Raw genomic sequence first — 18,095 nt, 5'->3', positions numbered from 1 at the left:
GGGTGAATTCTCACCCTAATCATTGGGTGAACCTGTAAAATTGATTCAATGGCCTTAAACTAAAATTTGTGCCAAATTGCTCTTATCTATAGTAAATTACCCTTTTGAGCTGCTCAATTGAGAGGGGAAATTGAGGTTTGTTGATGGGTAAAATGCTCTTAAAGAGGGTTTGTGATGGTTCCGAATTTTTATAAGTCAACTCGATCAAACCACTCCTTGAGAATTCCATTTCCCGTATTCTCCATGTCCTGAAAAATTGTTTGATTGTCTTTTTCTAATGGTACAAATTGTTTGATTGTTCAGTGGATCCCTGTCGTGTTTTGTAATTGTAACATTGGATTCTTCCAAGTTTTTCATCTGGCGTAGTTGCTCATCTAAAATTCGCATATAAATTACAAAACGCTACCGAAAGGTGGCCTTCTTTCTCTTTCCAACTCAGTATCATCTCAGTTATACTCCTTTGTTTTAATGGCCGACCGGACCCCGGCAGTTCCACCCCCCGCCGACCGCCAACCATCTAACGCCCAGGAAGAAGATCCCTTACCCCTTCCTGCGGAATCTCTGGTGCTGGTGGCTGATTCTCCTGCTCAACCCGAAAAAGAGTCAATTCCACCAACACAAGTTGCTGCGGAGTCTGTATCGTTGGCAGCTGCTGAAAACGAACCGGTTACGTTGTTACCCCCGGCAGCAGTGGTCGAGTTTGGTTCCGTGCTGGTGGTGGAGAAAGAAGAGCCACTGCAGCCACCACCTCGATCTACAGAACTTGACTCTGAGGTAGAGGCAAAACCTTCCCATTCGGGAAGAGACGTTATTGGTGTGAATCTACTAAATCTAATGCAATCGAGGAGCAGAAGCTTCCTCAGACTTTGGTTTCTTTCAAGGAGGAAAGTAACAGAGTGGCTGATCTCGCAGATTCCGAGAGGAAAGCTCTTCAGGAACTGAGGCAACTTGTTGAAGAAGCTATGAAGAACCACCTATTCCAATTTGAACCTACGCCTCCCGGTCCACCAACAGAAATTACCAAAGTCGAGGAAAATCGAGCGAAGGAAGTCCAGGAAGCAACTCAAACTTTAAGTCTGCTGGAGAAGAAGCTGTCTATTTGGGGGGTTCCTCTTCTTGAAGATGATCGGACGGAGGTGATCCTTCTGAAGTTTTTGAGGGCGAGGGACTTCAAAGTGAGGGATTCATTCCTTATGCTTCGGAACACAATTCGGTGGAGGGAGGAGTTTGGTATTGACTCACTTGTCGACGAGAATCTGGGGGATGATCTGGAGAAGGTGGTGTACATGCACGGATATAGCAGGGAGAGCCATCCAGTGTGTTACAATGTCTTCGGAGAGTTCCAGAACAAGGATTTATATTCAAAAACATTCTCCGACGAGAAAAAGCGAACCAAGTTCTTGCGTTGGAGGATTCAGTTCCTAGAAAGGAGTATTAGGAAACTTGATTTTCGTCCGGGAGGTATTTCCACTATCTTTCAGGTTAATGATCTCAAAAACTCCCCTGGTCCTGGTAAGCGAGAGCTTCGACTTGCCACCAAACAGGCACTTCAGGTGCTTCAGGACAACTATCCTGAATTCGTAGCCAAACAGGTTTATACTTTATACAGTGTCTTGAACTGTTTTCTTCATCAAATTTATTTGATGGGAATTGGGATCTAGACTTCTTTGTACGATGATATGATCTACTTGTTTCTTCTTTTAAATATTTGGTTGAAATTTGTTGATTTTATTGGGTGGATTTTCCTAAGGTATTTATCAACGTTCCTTGGTGGTATCTTGCATTCTATACAATGATCAGCCCGTTTCTAACCCAGAGGACCAAAAGCAAGTTTATCTTTGCAGGGCCTACAAAATCTGCCGAGACCCTTTTCAAGTAAGTAAAGAAAGAATGTGTTTATGTATGTATAAATGGGTTTTCCTAAATTGGCTTATTAGGTCTTCCAATGCAGATACGTTTCTCCCGAACAAGTTCCAATTCAATATGGTTGGCTTGAGTGTTGATTATTGTGATTGCAACCCAGATTTCGATGCTTCTGATCAAGTTACTGAAGTCTCAGTAAAACCATCAACTAAGCAAACTGTTGAAATTATAATTTATGAGGTGTGATTGAGAGTCGTGTTTTGTGTCAGTGTTTCATGCTTTTATGTTCTTGTATACAAGCCCGTCTTTGCTTTCTACACGTGTCTGTGTGTATGTTGCTTGCACAACATATATTCAGTATACTGTCGAATGGGAGTATTTATTATTCGTGTGATTGAGATATTTATTACGTTGCAGAAGTGCATTATAGTTTGGGAGCTACGTGTTGTGGGATGGGAGGTGAGCTACAGCGCTGAATTTGTGCCCAATATCGAAGAAGCATATACTGTGATAATACAAAAGGCAAGAAAAATAACTGCAACAGATGAACCAGTGATCTCTCAAAGTTTCAAAGTCTCTGAGCTGGGAAAAGTGTTACTTACTATTGACAATCCAACGTCCAAGAAGAAGAAGCTCCTGTATAGGTTCAAGGTCAAGGTTTTAAGAGAGTGAAGCATTCTAGCCATGATGTCAGCGATTGTGAGAAGGGAAAGAAGAAACAAGTAAGAAGCTTACCTGCATTGATTTTACCTTCACATCTTTGAATATATTAGTTCAATCATTCAGTCTGTATCTTAGTGCTTGTTATGCGATCACATGAGGTTTTTTTTTCTTGCAAATTAAAATTTATCATTTGTTATTTGGTTGATATGTGTGTTCTGTTAGTGTTGCCTCATTTGTTTCCTTTTCTATTTTTTGTTGATGTTGGAAGTTTGGTGGATTGTATGTAGAGGTTTGTCTCTGTTGGTCAATGTCTTAAGATATTACTTTTTTTTTATTCATGAATACGTCCTGATGGTTATTTGAGAGAAATGTAGCTGCAGATCCTTAATTCTGTTTTGCATGTCTCTCTGTATGAACTGTCCTAATGAATTTCATGATTTGAAGCTGCCAGGACAATCAACAACTTTGAACAAATTTGTTCGAAATATTCAGTCAGCACGAGTGGTATAAATGATAATAAAGGTCTGAATGGACTTCCCCCAGGTTGCACTAGCAAGTGTACATCATGCATAGAATTGAGAAACAAAGGGGACAGAACAGTAGATTGTCTTTGTTTCAATCAGATACGTATACGTAAAATATAAATGAAGGGGCAATAGGGGGCTTCCTTCTGTGGTTGACTTACTACTTTCTCCTTCCTTCAGTTCCAATTTTTCAAGGAAAATAAAACTAGTCTATAAAAGTAGAAACTCTCGAGCATGCCTTCTATATTGTGGCTTGCCCTCCCATAATTAAGTACATGGTATCTTTCAATAGAAATGAACGAAAGTAGTTTCATGCTTTATATAGAAGGGCATACATAATGTGGCTGCACCAAATAAATTCTTCAAATGTTTGGAGTTAAAATTTAGATACAACAGTTTATTTTATCAGCTTAAGTTGCCACTTCAGCTGAGCCAAACATGGGTACTACTATAAAGGCTAATTTAAGCTCCAGTTCTAAGCTTAAGTTCCCACTTCATAATCTTTTTCCTCAGAGATGTCTGGGATATACCCTCTCTGCTGAAGCTGCTATTTCTCAGTATGTCAAGGCTGTGGTTTTTGTTTGTTTTTTGTTTGTGTAAGTTACAGCCGAAGAATTTACCACATCATAGGCAGAAGACTGTAGGAAGAGGAATTGAAGAAGTTCAATGAAGGTTTCAGTGGTTCGTGAATGATGCCTACATGCACGTAGAAATGGACTTCAGAACTTTTGAACTTAAGTTTACGCGCTCACCCATTGAAGGGCCCAGCATATCACGGATGATATGCATGTCAACTTTAAAGAGTTTCCACCCCTGCATAAGCAGATAAGTAGCCCTTTTGATATCATAATTTCAAGAGTGTCTATAATTTGAAAGATTTATACTTCTATCTAACCCATACTACCAGAAACTCAATGTGTAATCTTGTGTATTCTTGAATAATCTCATTTTTCAATTATTCAACTATTTCATTTTACCAAGTTTAAGGGAAGCTCAATATAAAATTATAGGAATGTCCATAGTAAGGGGGGAGGGGTCAAAAGCGATAGATTGTGAATTTGTTGAAGTTTTTCTTCGAAAAGAAAACAATGAGTTTACTATGGTGCAACTTTTCAATGTTTACTTGCTTTGCTTATTGAAATCAAAGAAAGATCCCTCATTTGATGATCCTGAATAATTAGTATGCTCGCTTCTTACTTGACCATCTCAGGCAAGACAACTACTTAATTTTCGGCTCAATTTTCTAAATAGCTTCATATTCTTTCTCTATTCTATAAACCATTTCGCGGTCCTATCTTCCTCACTCCCCTTTCCCCCTTCTCTCTCTACCTTCATAATCAAAACCCAAACCTCTCTTTTAAATATGAGTGTTGTTGCTTTCACACCTCAACCATGGATCACCCCACTACCCAACACCACGTAATTAAGTTCTAAATGCTCATCACTCATCATTCATTAGAATTGGAATTATTGTAATTGAGATCTTTTAGATTATTGTTGGATTGTGTATAATTTTGTAGGAAATTGGTACAAAAAACATGATGGCGTGTTCAAATAATTCAAAAGCAGATCAAAGAAAGGCAAGGTCACAGTTAGAGCAAGCCTCTCCCCGGTAGTTGCCGCAAGAACAAACTATTCTATTTTCCAAACACTTTTGTTTGGCCCATTTGATTTTCCTTTTCGATTTTAACCGTCTTCAGCGTCAGTTCTCAAATATTTCGAGTTTCTAGTTTCACTTTTCTGGTTTAGGGGGTTTGAATTCAATATTCGGATGCTTGGGTTCGATAGCCAGCGATAATACGACGACAATACATTGGCGATTTTCATTGGAGGTTTTCGGTTCTAACATATATCGGTTCCATTAGCTTATCATTAGAAAGTTAAAATATATTTTTTACATTTGTTTCAAAAAAATAAGTATAGTTTTTACATTCTTTAAATATACCATTGAATGATAGTAAATGAAGCTTTTGGGTTTGTGTTTGCTGATATATGAGTATATGTTGCATATATATTGACTTTTACATTGGCGATTTGCATTGGAGATTTTCTGTTTAGTTGGGTTTAGTGTATTTCGATTCCGTTAGCTTCTCCTTAGAAAGTTAGGTATATTTTTTACATTCATCTACCACTCAATGATACTAAGAAGCTGAAGGTTTAAAAAATGTAGTTTGAGATTAAATTGTCTGGAAATAAGATACCTGACAATAAAAATAACTGTATTTGGTTACGTATCAAAATGTTAGGATAATTTTATGGGAATAAATGATTAATATGATTACTCGGATGGTGTCAGATTTGTTTAAAAATTAATCAAAATCTACCCTCAACCATTAAAATTTATCTTAGAGTTCAGATTTGGTTACTGTGTTTTGGTAGTTGATTTATTTCTATTAAGTTAAATTATTAAAAAAATAATTCTAAACAATTAAAAAAACTGCTTCTAATTCTAAAATTTTATTTTAAATTTTTTAAGATAGAGTTAATTTGTTGTTGAATCTTGATTTAAGGATAAAAAAAAATTTGAGTTCTTGTCGAAATTAAAAGAATAATTAATAGAGGAAAGAAAAAACAAACAAATAAAATGATAACAAAGCACGAAGGAAAAAATAAATAGTAGAAAAAAAAAATGGTGCAGACAAAAAAAACCAAATAGCAAGCAAAAGAAAAACAAGAAGAAAAAAAAGGGTAAAGAAGTAGGGAGAGGAGATGAGTTTTAGAGGTGAGAGGGATGATTTTTTGGAGGGAGAGAAGGCTTAAAAGAGAAAATCCACGTTTTTTTATATGATAAAAACGTCTCCCATTCTAATATGCCTCGGAAAAGAGTTCGGAGGCATATAATTTCAAATTTCAAATCTCCAAACAAACATAGATTTTATATGTCAAAGTCCATTCCCCTCTTAAACTCTCCAATCAAACGGTCCCTAAATAAATATTTTAGTTTGTGTATGCTGTTTTTCTAAAAAAAAAAAAAATTGTGTATGCTGTTATTGTGAAGGGTACATATATGGGTATTAGTGTGCTAACACGTGTATTGTACGAAATATTTTTAACTTAATTAATTTTAATAAAAAAATATCACTAATAGTAAAATAATAAACAAAGAAAAAAAATTAAAATGTGTATCACTACAAACTTTCTATATATTTATATATAATTTCAAGTTTTCTATGAATTTTAAAGTTACCGCTTAGTTTTTATATCAAGATTCAATCCAACTAAATTCATAGCATTTGCCGATTTCACCATGTCCCATATTTTAATATCAGTATTTTATTATTGCAAGATAAGCATAGCTAGCTTCAAAATCAAATTCTAACATCTAAAATCTATAATTCATAACATAGATTGACTCATGTATCATATTTTCTTGCACACACCATCCTAAATTGCTTTTCAGTTTATGGATACTGGAAAAATTAAGGAAAAGAGAGAAAATAAAAATAGACAAAATAAAACCGGACTCATATTATGAGTAGAGCAATGGAGAAGAACTCTTTTTCGTAATAAGAGAATAAAATAGTAACAAAAAACATTCAAATCCCAACTATACACTCATCTTTTAGGTACATCCAACTTCATAAAATTGTAAAACGGTAACGTTGCAAACATAGTATTCGAGATATATAGGTTTGGCACGTGCATCATTTGCAATTTGATGAATATGTCACAAACATCTTGAGATGTTTTCGAGATTGAATAATATTTTAGAGATGTTTTGAGAAAATTAAAAATAAAGTAGTGAAAAATGTCGTGAAAAAAATGGTGGAAGAAAGCCTATTTTTATAGTAGTAGACAATAAAAAGTTACAAAGACTTTTGAAATTCTTAAACTCTTCAAATTCTATATGAATTACAATTAAATAAAAAATTAATTAATTTTATGTCGTAGAAAAACTTTTCGCATTATAACCTTTTAAATCCTATACATCTAGTAGTATCGATAATTAAAGAAAAAAATTAATTTTATGTTATAACATTCTAATATTTTAAATTCTATAAATTTAGTATTAATAATTAATAGTTAATAATTAATAGTTAATAATTAATTTAATATTAATAATGTGTTAATGACATAGTTGATAAATTGTAAATTTAGTAAGGGATAAAATGGTCAAAAAATATTTTTCTTACGTTCTCCCAATATAGATTTATTGAATATATATTGATTTCTATAATTCAATAATGGTAATGAAATATTGCATGTACATTTATATTTAGGTGTTTAGGTTTGTTGTATTATTTGTTTTATAAATAAAATTTTTTTTGATGATCTTTTTTTTTCCTTTTGAGACATTTATAAAAAAGTTTGTTGTTTCCTTTAAAACTCTTAGAATTATAAAAAACTTATTTTTCAAATTTTTAATTTTTTTTTTCGAGTTCTTTTATTAAAATGGGTTAAAAAGACTATAGTTGTTTTCGACGAGAACCAAAAGGAAGTTTAGCTTCCATTACCCAAACGGTTAAAAAAAGTCATTGTCCACAATTTTAGATATTTGTGTGTTAAAATAGATTTATTTAGGTTAAAAATCACATTTTGTCCTTTTAAAAGTAACAATTTAGTCCTGAATTTTAACTTGTAACAATTTAGTCCCTATCTAAATTTTTTTATTAAAATTAAGTTTCAAATTTTATCATATAATAATTTAATATTTCTAATTCACAAACATATTTGGTACCTTTTTAGTTTATCAATCTATACATGCAAGATAAGGACTAAATCATTACCAACTTTAAAATACATGACTAAATTGTTACATATTAAAGTTCAAGGATTAAATTGTTACAAATTTGAAAATACATAGACTAAATCATTACAAACTAAAGTTCATGAATTAAATTGTTGCTTTAGCAAAATTATAGAGACTAAAAATGTTTTTTAACCATTTATTTATTATAGAAAATGTTCTTCAGAAGATATTAACACATGATGTGTTAATGTGTGAAATATGAAGGTATATATTGAATGTTCTATAATGTATGATAAACTAAAATCAGGGTATACATAATATAAGCTATTTTTTTAATGTTATATAGTGCAGAAGTAGTTGTATATATGTTGAAATAATACTTTCCGCCATATGAAAATTGTTTGATACTTTCTTATATATATATGAAAGTTTTAAATGACTTATTTTAAATTTAATTATAATTATGCAGGGATCGGACATTAGAAAAGGACAGAAAAAAATGAGCAAAAGAAGTCAAATTATAAGGGATAGCAACAATTGAGAAGGAACGTGCACAGAGTTGTATTGCCTTCCAACAATATTACATGTTCATCGCTCACCTTGAACTTTAGTTCAACAGAAAAAAAAATCGAAAAATTCATTTAAGTTTACATTTTGTAACAATTCTTATGATTCAAGCTCAGAAGAATAGGAAATGGAATCTATTGTTAGTGATATTATTTTGGGTATATATTGAAGGTGACTTATGATATACCATAATCCCATGATCTTTTGCACAAAATGGGGGTTGTTGGAGTTCTTTGACCGAAATGAACCAAACCCATCGTATTTGGCAATTAAATTTGCCACGTAGACTCTTAGTCAATGCCACATAATAAGTAAAAAGTCCAGAAGAGTATTATTTTAATAGATTAATAATCACTTAATTAAACGATAACAAACAGAGTTTGGTTTTGGGTTTGGGTTTGGGTTTGAAGAGGAAGAGGCGTCTTCGTCGTGGAGACCCAGAACCCAGATTGGCAGCCATAACCCCAATCCCCCCAAGTCTCACCTTCTCCCCGCTCCTCAGGCTCACACCATGAAGTCCATCTTACGAGCCGGATGTATTCGATCCTCAACCTCTCCGTTTTCCATAAAAATCCGCCCGTCATCATGTTAGCCACCGCCGCTGCTGCTGCCTCTTCTTGGCTTTGTTCCAGCCGAACCCGCTTTGTCTTTGTCTTGCTTTGTTCCCCCCTCCTAGTTCCCATTTTCTGCGCTACTTTCCCCTTCATCTGTGCCATAGAGCTCTGCATCCGCCTAGCTCGTCACAGGCGAAGCATATCTCTTCGTGATTCCCCAGAAATCGAACGGTTGCGGCGATGCGAGGAAGGCGGCTGCGCAGCAGCGCTCCCGGAGGACGGGGAGGAAGAGATCGGTCTATTACAAAGGTACTTGGATGACCAGTTACTACTCGTTCGATCTGTTTATGAATGTGGTGATGGTGACAACGACATAAATGGGGATGCGAGATTTTGTGACTTTAAAAATAGCAATGTAATTCCACTATTAGGTTGATATCAATTCACTTTCTTTTTTTCGGTGTTTTTGTTGCTAGTGTAAATGTCATCAAATTGTTGAGATTTTGTGAATTTTTAATGGGTTCAGAATATGTTCTGCGATTAGAATTTGGGTTTGATCTTAAAATTTAAACCTGAGATGAACAGATGTTGTGGACCATCTATTTGAGTTGATCAATGTAAAATTAATTGTTCGAAAACATGTGCGTGAATGTATTTGAGCTTAAAATCTGTACCAACCCAAAAATGAAAAATGACATAAAGGGAATGGAACGAGGAAGTCGACGAGGTCATCTGGTTTAGTTATGGCCTGCGGGAGCATGGTTACTATCATGTGATAAACGATGTTAACTTGGAAATTCACGAATATTAGATATGAATTACTGATTATTGTGGTTCATTTCTATTGTTACTGTATACTACATCCAGAATCACGCTATAGAGTATAGACCGGTGTCTTCATCTCCATTCCCATCCTATATAAATATACATATTTTAATTTTAAGGATATTCCGCATCATATAATCTATAGACAAAAAACATAAGACGCTGCTCCACGCCTCCATTCCATTAAAAACTTCCTTCATGGCCGGTGCGTATAATACACCCTTCGAACTTGTCTATCCGATTGTTAATATCAGAAATCAGAAATCTAAAAACCATCTAAAGGCAAATAATACGTGTAGTCATGTACTGCTGAATTCTGAGTTAATGATGTTTGATCTAATTTAAATTCTTGCATATTTGAGATGCTTGTTCTTCACAGTGGATTATTTCCTATTTCAATGATTGAAAAAGACCTCTTTTGCTGTTATTTGCATTTAGAGTGATTGGTTCTCTTAGTTGGGATAACCTTCCCTACTTGGAAGGCCTAACAGCCAAATCCTTCTCGTTCAGAATCTTTCCTCAATAGCATTCCATATTTTCTGATGTTGCTTGTAGTAACTGTGTTAATGGGACAATCCACGTGAATTCGAAAATTTAAAACGTACCGCAGCAATTTCTTGCCATATACAACACAACACAGGAGGGGTATATATATTCTGGGGCAAAAGGTAGGCTTCTCTTCATATTATTGAAGCATTGGCAGGAGCAAGGTCAAGCACGATTTGATTAGTAACGGGACCTTGAGAAGAGCAACACTGAAGAAAAGGAAGGCGGGATTACTGAAAAATCTGAGCCAACTTACGACACTATGCGGAGTTGTTGCCTGTGCGGTTATTCATAATGTCCACGACTCACAAATCGAGATTTGGCCTTCTCCACAACAAGCATTCGATGTGCTGGAAAGGTTTAGGAATTTTCCAATCAAGAAACAACAAAAATACATGATGGACCACAAAACGTTTCTCAGAAGACAAGTCACCGTACTCAAAGAGCAACTGGAGAAAGAAAAGGCTAAAATCCAAGAATTCGAGCAGGAGCTATTTTTAGCACATCACCTGGAAGGTAACGGTATATGTAATTTGAATTGTTTACTAAACTTGATAGAATTAAGTTGCATAATAGACTTTAAGATTGAGTTTGTTAGTGAACGAATTGCGTTCATCAAGAACCTCGAACCAACTCGAGTAAGGAAAATTAGGCCGGCACATGGCCAGATTGCTTATTCCCTATGATTTTCTATCTCCATAGAATAAATTGTGTTTGATCCTGTTTCGGCCCTTCTTGTGATGATGCTTCTGTAAACTGTATAGAAGAGACGATACATGATCGCTAAACTATCGACTCTCCATATCAGATGCCAAGGATCCAAACAAAGTTCTGCCAGCAATTTAGGAAATCGAAGAAAGCAATACAATACAATACAATACAATACAATACATGTGAAAACACAATACAATACAATACAATACATGTGAAAACATGGAGGGCAAAGTTGAGTTCCAACATTTGACATTACTACTTGTTGGACCATGGACTGGACCACCTAATAACAGTAACACTATCTATCTAGTATCTACTTCAGGTAAAATATGCACATCATCTTAATAAAACAAAGCAGGAAAAAAAAAAAAGAAAGACATTGTGTTCTCAGCACGATATGCGAAGACGCTGGCTGAGGTACACAAGATGCCAGGTGAGAGCCATGAGAGTGAGCAGGTTTAACAAGGATGAATACGAATTCAGCTTCTTTAGCCTCTGATTCAACCCCACGATTCTGGACTTCACCACCTCCCGGTCTACAACTTCTGTGGCCTGCAATGTAGCAGACATTGCGGCTTTGCTGGTTGTGATTGCTGGATCGGCGGTTATATCTTCAATTCCTCTTCCTTCTTCCTTTTCCATTTTTAACCTCTCAAACATTACCTGCAGTCGCACAGCAATAAATACACAATAACAGGGCATTGGTAAACTTAGAAAGGTCAGAAGATACCTTGGTGGCTTGAGGCTCCATGTAGATATAATTGGCAAAAGTCATCAAAAGTGCAGCCAAAAGTACATATCCTTGGACCACTTGAGCCTTTGTGTAGGTGTTGCTATGGCTGAATAGATGGCCGAGTAAGGCCATCCCAATGCTGGAAGCCATGGCCCTAAAGTACACAGGATATATCTTGCTCTGCACCACACCCAACTGCTGCCTTGGCAGCGCAATCGCCAGCACATAGCTAGAAATGAAAGTAGTCCACACGCCCATTCCCAAAGCCATAGCAAATCCTAGCAGACTCAACACACCCATTACTGATCTCAATGACTCTGCGGAACCCAAGTACCTAACGGAACCCTTCACAAGCTTTACTCCTCTACCAAGTATTACCATCAGCTTGTTTCCACCAGCTTTAATCCTCTCTGCAGTTTGTCGTTCAGAATCCTCCACAACGCCTTCTCCTCTGCCTTTGACTTCCTTCGCATTCTCCTTTGCACCCTCTTTCAAGTCGTGTACTTTCCCTGAAACTGTGTCTTTCGTTTTTTCCACGAACCCGTTGGCACCCTCTCTGGCTTTCTCAACCGACTCCTTGACTCGATGGGATTTGTCTGAAACAGTGTCTTTGGCCTCATCGAATGCGTCGGCGACAGCCTCTCCGACGTCCTCGGCTGTCTCCGAAACCATCACTTTAGCTTTCCCCACGGCATTGGCTATCTTATGTTTACATTTGCCGAAGGCATCGCATATAAGATCTCTGGAGCGGTGCCTTTCGGTTTCGGAGTCTTGGCTAGCGCTGGGGTTATGCAGTGGGTTGGGTTTGGACTCGGGTTCCGGAGAGATGGAAACTTTAGTACTTTGTCGACCTTGGTCGCCATACTCGACCACAACCACTCGGTGGCCTTCTTTAACGATAACATCCTGCTCGTGATCTTGCTTGGACGCCGGAGAAGGAGACCAGAGTCCCGCGGCAGTTAGAGAAGTGACAATGACACACAAAGCAAATAGGTTGGTCATCTTCAAGTTCCCAGTTCAAAATGACGAAGAGACGTAGATCAAGGGCAGTAGATATATTTATTATCGAGGAAGATAGTCAACAGATGGACGCGTAGTTTGTACTGAGAGACAGGTGTTTCGGCGCTGCATTTCAACGTGTGCACCTAAAATAATAAAGGATAATAGTGGGCTCCCCTCCCTTTTGTCCTCTTGTGCAGTTGTGCTTGCCACGGTTAAAAAAGTAAGAACAAAATAAATTTATTTACTTTATTTTTTATTTATTTATATCACTAACAAGATTTCTTCTGAATACAAAAATTATACTAATAACTTATGAGTTAATGTGATTTTATTACAAAAATTTTCATTTTTAATTTTACTTTGTTAATATTAATTAACAAAGCATAAAAAAATTACTAGAATAAGATTTATCGTTATTAAAATATTAGAACAATAAAATCTAATATCTTTTTGTTTAGTACAACAGTGAAATAGGGGTTCGAACTCATGACCTTTCGATCAGAGATAAATGTCTTACCCACTTAAACTATGATCGATTTGACTAATATCATTTATATTAAAGATTATTGTTCTAATAAAAATTATATTAAACAATTTTTTGTTAATGTAATTTTATCTTAATTATGGGTTATTATCTAATATTAAATAAATTGTTACAATAAAAATTATTTACCATCAACGAAATAAATTAAAAATTATTTTTTTTAATAATAAAAAATAACATTGAGACAATTTTTTTAATTTTCTTTGTAATTAACAAGAATTAAGAAAGAATTATATTGTTTTACATCTGATTCTTCAACAATAATAAGTCTGGTTATGATTCGATAAAAATTCTAGTAAAGAATCAATCAAATAAATAGTAATTGAACGCGACCTAAAAGGAGCGACAAACCGGATAAACGAAAAAGCAGCTATTTTAGGGCGCCCCTTAGTTTCAGATTTAAAATGGCCAAATCGTAAACCTTTGACTTCGACATTTTGCTTATTAATCAGTAAGCAAGTTGGATCTCTCGCTTACAGCCTGTTATAAGCTCCCAACATAAAGAGCTTTAAACGGTGAATCGCATAATTCTACTGCAAACATGTCAAAAGGTGAAATGCAGAAGACGAGTGAGCTGATGACTACTTTTTTAATAACAGGTTCTGGAGATGTGCAAATGACTACAGTTGATCCTCCTTGAAAAATACACAGGCACATTTTTACATTTTATCTCGGTTTTCGCTTGAATGTACTGTGTAGTACAACCGATGATCTTTATTCGCAATGTTAGAACACGTAGACAAGCAATTCAGTGTGATAAACCAGTTAGTAATAGGTAATGTAAATGGGGGTTCATTCAACTCATATCCTCTGCAGCTTCTCTTCTCCAATGATCCATCTAGTCAACCAACTAGGATCTTCGGCAAAGTACTTGCACGATGAAGGTATGATCCCAAGATCCACTCCAATATCATCATACTCCTTCAAAGCTGCCTCCATGTCTTCTTCGATAGAAGCATCATCTATAACATCAATCGCACCCATGCGTAGAAGATCAGCATAGTGCTTTTCCCTTTCAGGATCATTCTGGAAGGACATCGTGGCAGGGCCCTGTGAATCAAGATTCCAAAGCATGTCAACTCTGCAATCACCCCATTTAACAAAGAAACCCCCATAATCTAATCTATTCGCATTTGTGTCATATCATATCACAAGGCAACAAAATTCAAACAGCAATTAATTCAGTAAAATATAAACATAATCTGTGACTTGAACTTCGTCTTTATCAAAGGACAAATCTTTAGCTCACTAATAACATCAGTAATCTGCCAATAAAGTAACTTGAAAACATACAAAACTGAATTACCATAGGAGCAGACTTAATATTTCATAAAAATGTTCCTTAACTTATAAATAAAATCACTTGGAGAGGGAAAGTCATGGCATTCAGAGAGTTGCTGTAGCAGGATTGCTATCGAGACAGTTGACAAGAAGAGCCGCCTCTTTTTCATATATATTTATCATACTTCGATAAAGGGCATTTCTCTCCATTATGAAATTAAAAAATTAAAAATTAAAAAAAAATTAACATATTTAAAGGCATATCACGGTAGCCAAATTATAACAGTTAACCATTTGAATGAATGAATGAATGCAACAAGCTATAAGCTGCGTATCGAATGACCAGCATCCAATTACCTCGCATAACTCAGAATAGTGTTTATATATCTCACTGCTTTCATCTTGATCGCCAAGTAATGTACCACCATACCAACCATTGGCTTCTTCAACTGATGTCATTGCAAGGTACCTGGACTAGACATAAAGAAGTAACAAACGTTACATTATAACTGGAAATCATTATACCTGGCCTTGATTAGAGAGGTTGTTGTTGTAATATTGCACAAAAGTCTAACCACCATACGTTGAATGGTTAAGGAACCAAAATTGAAGTGCCTTTTTCTCCCTTTTACATGACAAGATTCTTTTTTTTCAGATCCAGGAACTATACCTACCAAGTTACCAACTTCATTGTGGGCGCTGTATGAATTGGAAGTTCAACACATGGAACGAAACACTGAAGGTAATTGATCCATTTGCACTATGCATATACTAGTAAGTGTTATAACATAGAGAAGTACTTTATGATACTACATATTACTGCTTCGTGAACATAGCTTTTGAGAAACAAAGTTCTGTGTCATAATGCAATGAAAATTATTCTTTGGTGCTCTCTGAGCAGAAGACTTCTGTAGTTATAATTTTTTTAGCAGAAAGGTAGCAATAAAGGAATGACCAAAAGCTTCAGCATTCGTAACCTAAAGGCTAAAGCAAAAGAATTAGGCATTACTGGCTACATAAATAGCTATGGAGATTCCCTGAAGAGAAGGATTCCCTTTGACACAAAGTCAGCCTCATCATCGATAGGTCATATTGTGGAGGATGGACGACAATTTTTTCTGAAGAGGGAAGAAAAAGTCCTTAGTAGCTTACCAGGAGCAATTAGCACCTTATTGATTGCTAGTAAAGTCCCTTTTCAACCTTGGGGATGGTAGGTTGGTGCGCTATTGGGAAACACTTAAATGCAAAGGGCTTCCATAGCTTCTCATTTGCTGAGAGTATATATGCTATTAGCTTTCAACAAGAGTGTTCTATTCTTGAAGTCTTCGGGGAGGGGAGGAATCCTGGTGCTGATGGAAGAGGTTTGCAGGTTCTATCCCTCATATTACCCTAACGAAGACTTTGGAGCCTAGATTCATCATGCTAGTTCTCTTACAATTCTCTAAGCAAGCATCTCATATGCTTGGCACCCCGCCCTTCCTCCTAAATCCTGAGGGTATATATATGTTATCAGGCTGTAAGCCGACCTCCCCCGCCTCCCCCCCCCCCCCCCCCCCCCCCGCCTCAAATATCTAGTCCTTTTTTGTATCTTTTCTTTATTTTTCTTTCATATCTTAATGAAAAGATTTCCTTCCAAAAGAATGCCACTTTAGTTCTTTGTATACTTCTTTCACTTGATAGACGAGTAATTTATCTTATCCCAAAATTGTTAGCTTCCTGTAACACATGATTTCTTGTCTTCAAGAAAATAATAAAGATCTACCTTCGGACTCAAAGATTGGTTCCTGTATCATTAGCTAATTTTGTGGTTAACCCAAACTAGATTTTCCATTCAATCTCAAGATATCACAGATAATTAAATATATAAGGAGAGAGTAGTATATTTTTTTGGCATTGAGGCAAACAAATTAACAATGATATGTTTGATGGGAACGGGAAGAAGAATCTAGAGTAAAATATTTGTATTCTTACTTCTTAGAAGATTTACCTTTGGAAGATTTCCTCATCATTGAAATTGTCACTAGAAGAAAGCCTGTTTAGATCACAGAAACCGTCAAATTTTTTGTTATCCTCAGTTGTACAGATTGCAGCTTCATGTGAAGCATCTTTGGAACCAGGGCTACTTTCTTCATACTTCCTCTGACCAAACAGCCAATTTGGGCTTTTAAGTTGAATTTCACTGCATAAAAGTCGCATTTTAATTTACTGTAGGTTCAATAACTGCTCCAAGCATTTAACAAATTCATCTAGTCCCTATGCAATGCTGTCACATAATTCACTAAACACGAGATCTGAATTGAGAAATGAAACCAACTAAAAGGTACAATATTTGGAAGTTCAATAAATCTGCCTCCTTTCCGAATCTACCACCTCAAAGAAAGAGAGATTAAAGAGACCATTCAAGATCAATGAGAAAATTACGCTGCATCAGGTGCCATGCTGGAATTTCCTGTACTACCTCCAGGTTTCTGATCAGGTTCACACCAAAGCCTTACATTCTTTATTGAACCACAAGTTCGTTCAATCAATTTATCAAATGATGTTAACTTCATCCTAGCAAAGTCTTCTCTGCATGCTGGAATAGGTTCAAGCGATATTGCTGCTCCTCCAATAGAATTTGAGACAGCTTCTGAACTGCAAAATAAGAATCAGGAAGAAACTACACAAGACTGGCAACAATTATAAGTTGTTAAGTTTTACAGGCCTTGGTGAATGATAAATTCTATAGACTGAAATCCTTGCAATTATTCAATAATTTGCTAACTGTTACAAACAACCGTGAACTTTTTCTTTTTTTTTTTTAGAGAGAGAGTGAATTCCTTTTTTAGTTGGTAGTAAAGTATAAAAACCAGGTTATTTCACCCGAGTTACTACTGCTGTTGGCAATCTGTCAAGAAATCTGAATATATTATTACAAAAGTTAAAACTAAGAAACAGAATAATATTTGTATAAGGCAAAAATAGTAACTACCCCTACAATACAAGTGAATGCAGCTAAGTCAAATCCATTTTTATTTGGCAGTTTGATAAACCCCAACTTGCTAAGGTACATACTCTTTTACCCCAGGTTGCTAAAGTACTTTATCCTTACTCTCCTAGTTCGCTACAGTACTTTATCCTTACTCTCTATAATTGCTATCATGCATGTTTCTATAGTCGCTCTTCTAAAATGTATTAAATTTTAATAAAAAATACTACGTCAAAATATGAAATTAATTAATCGTAATTTTTTTTAAACTAGATACGAACTTCTAGTTGATTTAATGGAAAGGAATACAATGTTGAAAGGATACAAACTCCAAAGGGAGTGAAGAAATATTGTGACTAGGATACACAGTCAAGACTGCTAAAATTATACCACTTATCTGGAAAAAGATCATCTCCAAGCCCTGATACATGAAGGTAGTAATCAGAATCCAGTTCCCACAGAGCAGGTTTGCCTTCTTGAGGTTGAAAATAACCTAAAAATCTGGTAAGACATATGTAAGAAGAAAATTTAAAAACAATAAGTGAAAAAATCAAAACATGAAAGCATCCAGAAGTGTAAATTCTCTGAATAGTGAAAGGATAAACTTGAGAAAAGAGAATG

At 35.6% G+C, this 18,095-nt stretch overlaps 4 protein-coding genes across 5 annotated transcripts in view; 2 read left to right on the top strand and 2 right to left on the bottom strand.

The window, feature by feature from the left end:
* Positions 1–219: 219 nt before the first annotated feature.
* Positions 220–4,030, top strand: LOC111020177 (patellin-3). The gene is given in 6 exon segments (XM_088122901.1): positions 220–775; positions 814–1,592; positions 1,751–1,875; positions 1,952–1,988; positions 1,990–2,103; positions 2,281–4,030. Coding segments are annotated over 6 exon segments (1,617 nt in total). The 5' UTR covers positions 220–468; the 3' UTR covers positions 2,536–4,030.
* Positions 4,031–8,671: 4,641 nt separating this feature from the next.
* Positions 8,672–9,499, top strand: LOC111020213 (uncharacterized). Its single transcript, XM_022296809.2, has one exon. It carries the CDS (start codon positions 8,842–8,844, stop codon positions 9,295–9,297), a length of 456 nt encoding a protein of 151 aa, XP_022152501.1. The 5' UTR covers positions 8,672–8,841; the 3' UTR covers positions 9,298–9,499.
* Positions 9,500–11,095: 1,596 nt separating this feature from the next.
* On the bottom strand, positions 11,096–12,726 carry LOC111020246 (Late embryogenesis abundant protein (LEA) family protein). Its single transcript, XM_022296854.2, has 2 exons — positions 11,677–12,726; positions 11,096–11,609 (listed from the first exon to the last, which is right to left on the bottom strand). The coding sequence occupies exons 1-2, from the start codon at positions 12,679–12,681 to the stop codon at positions 11,334–11,336; spliced, it is 1,281 nt and encodes a 426-aa protein (XP_022152546.1). The 5' UTR covers positions 12,682–12,726; the 3' UTR covers positions 11,096–11,333.
* A 1,069-nt stretch (positions 12,727–13,795) lies between these two features.
* ATSAC1 (Phosphoinositide phosphatase family protein) overlaps positions 13,796–18,095 on the bottom strand; it is a 43,776-nt gene continuing 39,476 nt past the window's right edge. For both annotated transcript variants that reach the window (XM_022296728.2, XM_022296729.2), the window contains 5 exons: positions 17,865–17,975; positions 16,928–17,140; positions 16,494–16,685; positions 14,864–14,975; positions 13,796–14,275 (listed from right to left, as the gene is read on the bottom strand). In XM_022296728.2, coding sequence (XP_022152420.1) covers positions 14,027–14,275; positions 14,864–14,975; positions 16,494–16,685; positions 16,928–17,140; positions 17,865–17,975 — 877 coding nt within the window. In that variant the 3' untranslated portion in view covers positions 13,796–14,026. The remainder of the gene's footprint in view (positions 14,276–14,863; positions 14,976–16,493; positions 16,686–16,927; positions 17,141–17,864; positions 17,976–18,095) is intronic.

This window comes from Momordica charantia (assembly GCF_013281855.1).
Source record: "Momordica charantia cultivar OHB3-1 chromosome 4 unlocalized genomic scaffold, Mcharantia_2.0 BLBB01000004.1, whole genome shotgun sequence".
Classification (NCBI taxonomy): Eukaryota; Viridiplantae; Streptophyta; class Magnoliopsida; order Cucurbitales; family Cucurbitaceae; genus Momordica; species Momordica charantia.
Note: the sequence above shows the minus strand (reverse complement) of the source record. Positions and strands in the feature narration are given on the sequence as shown.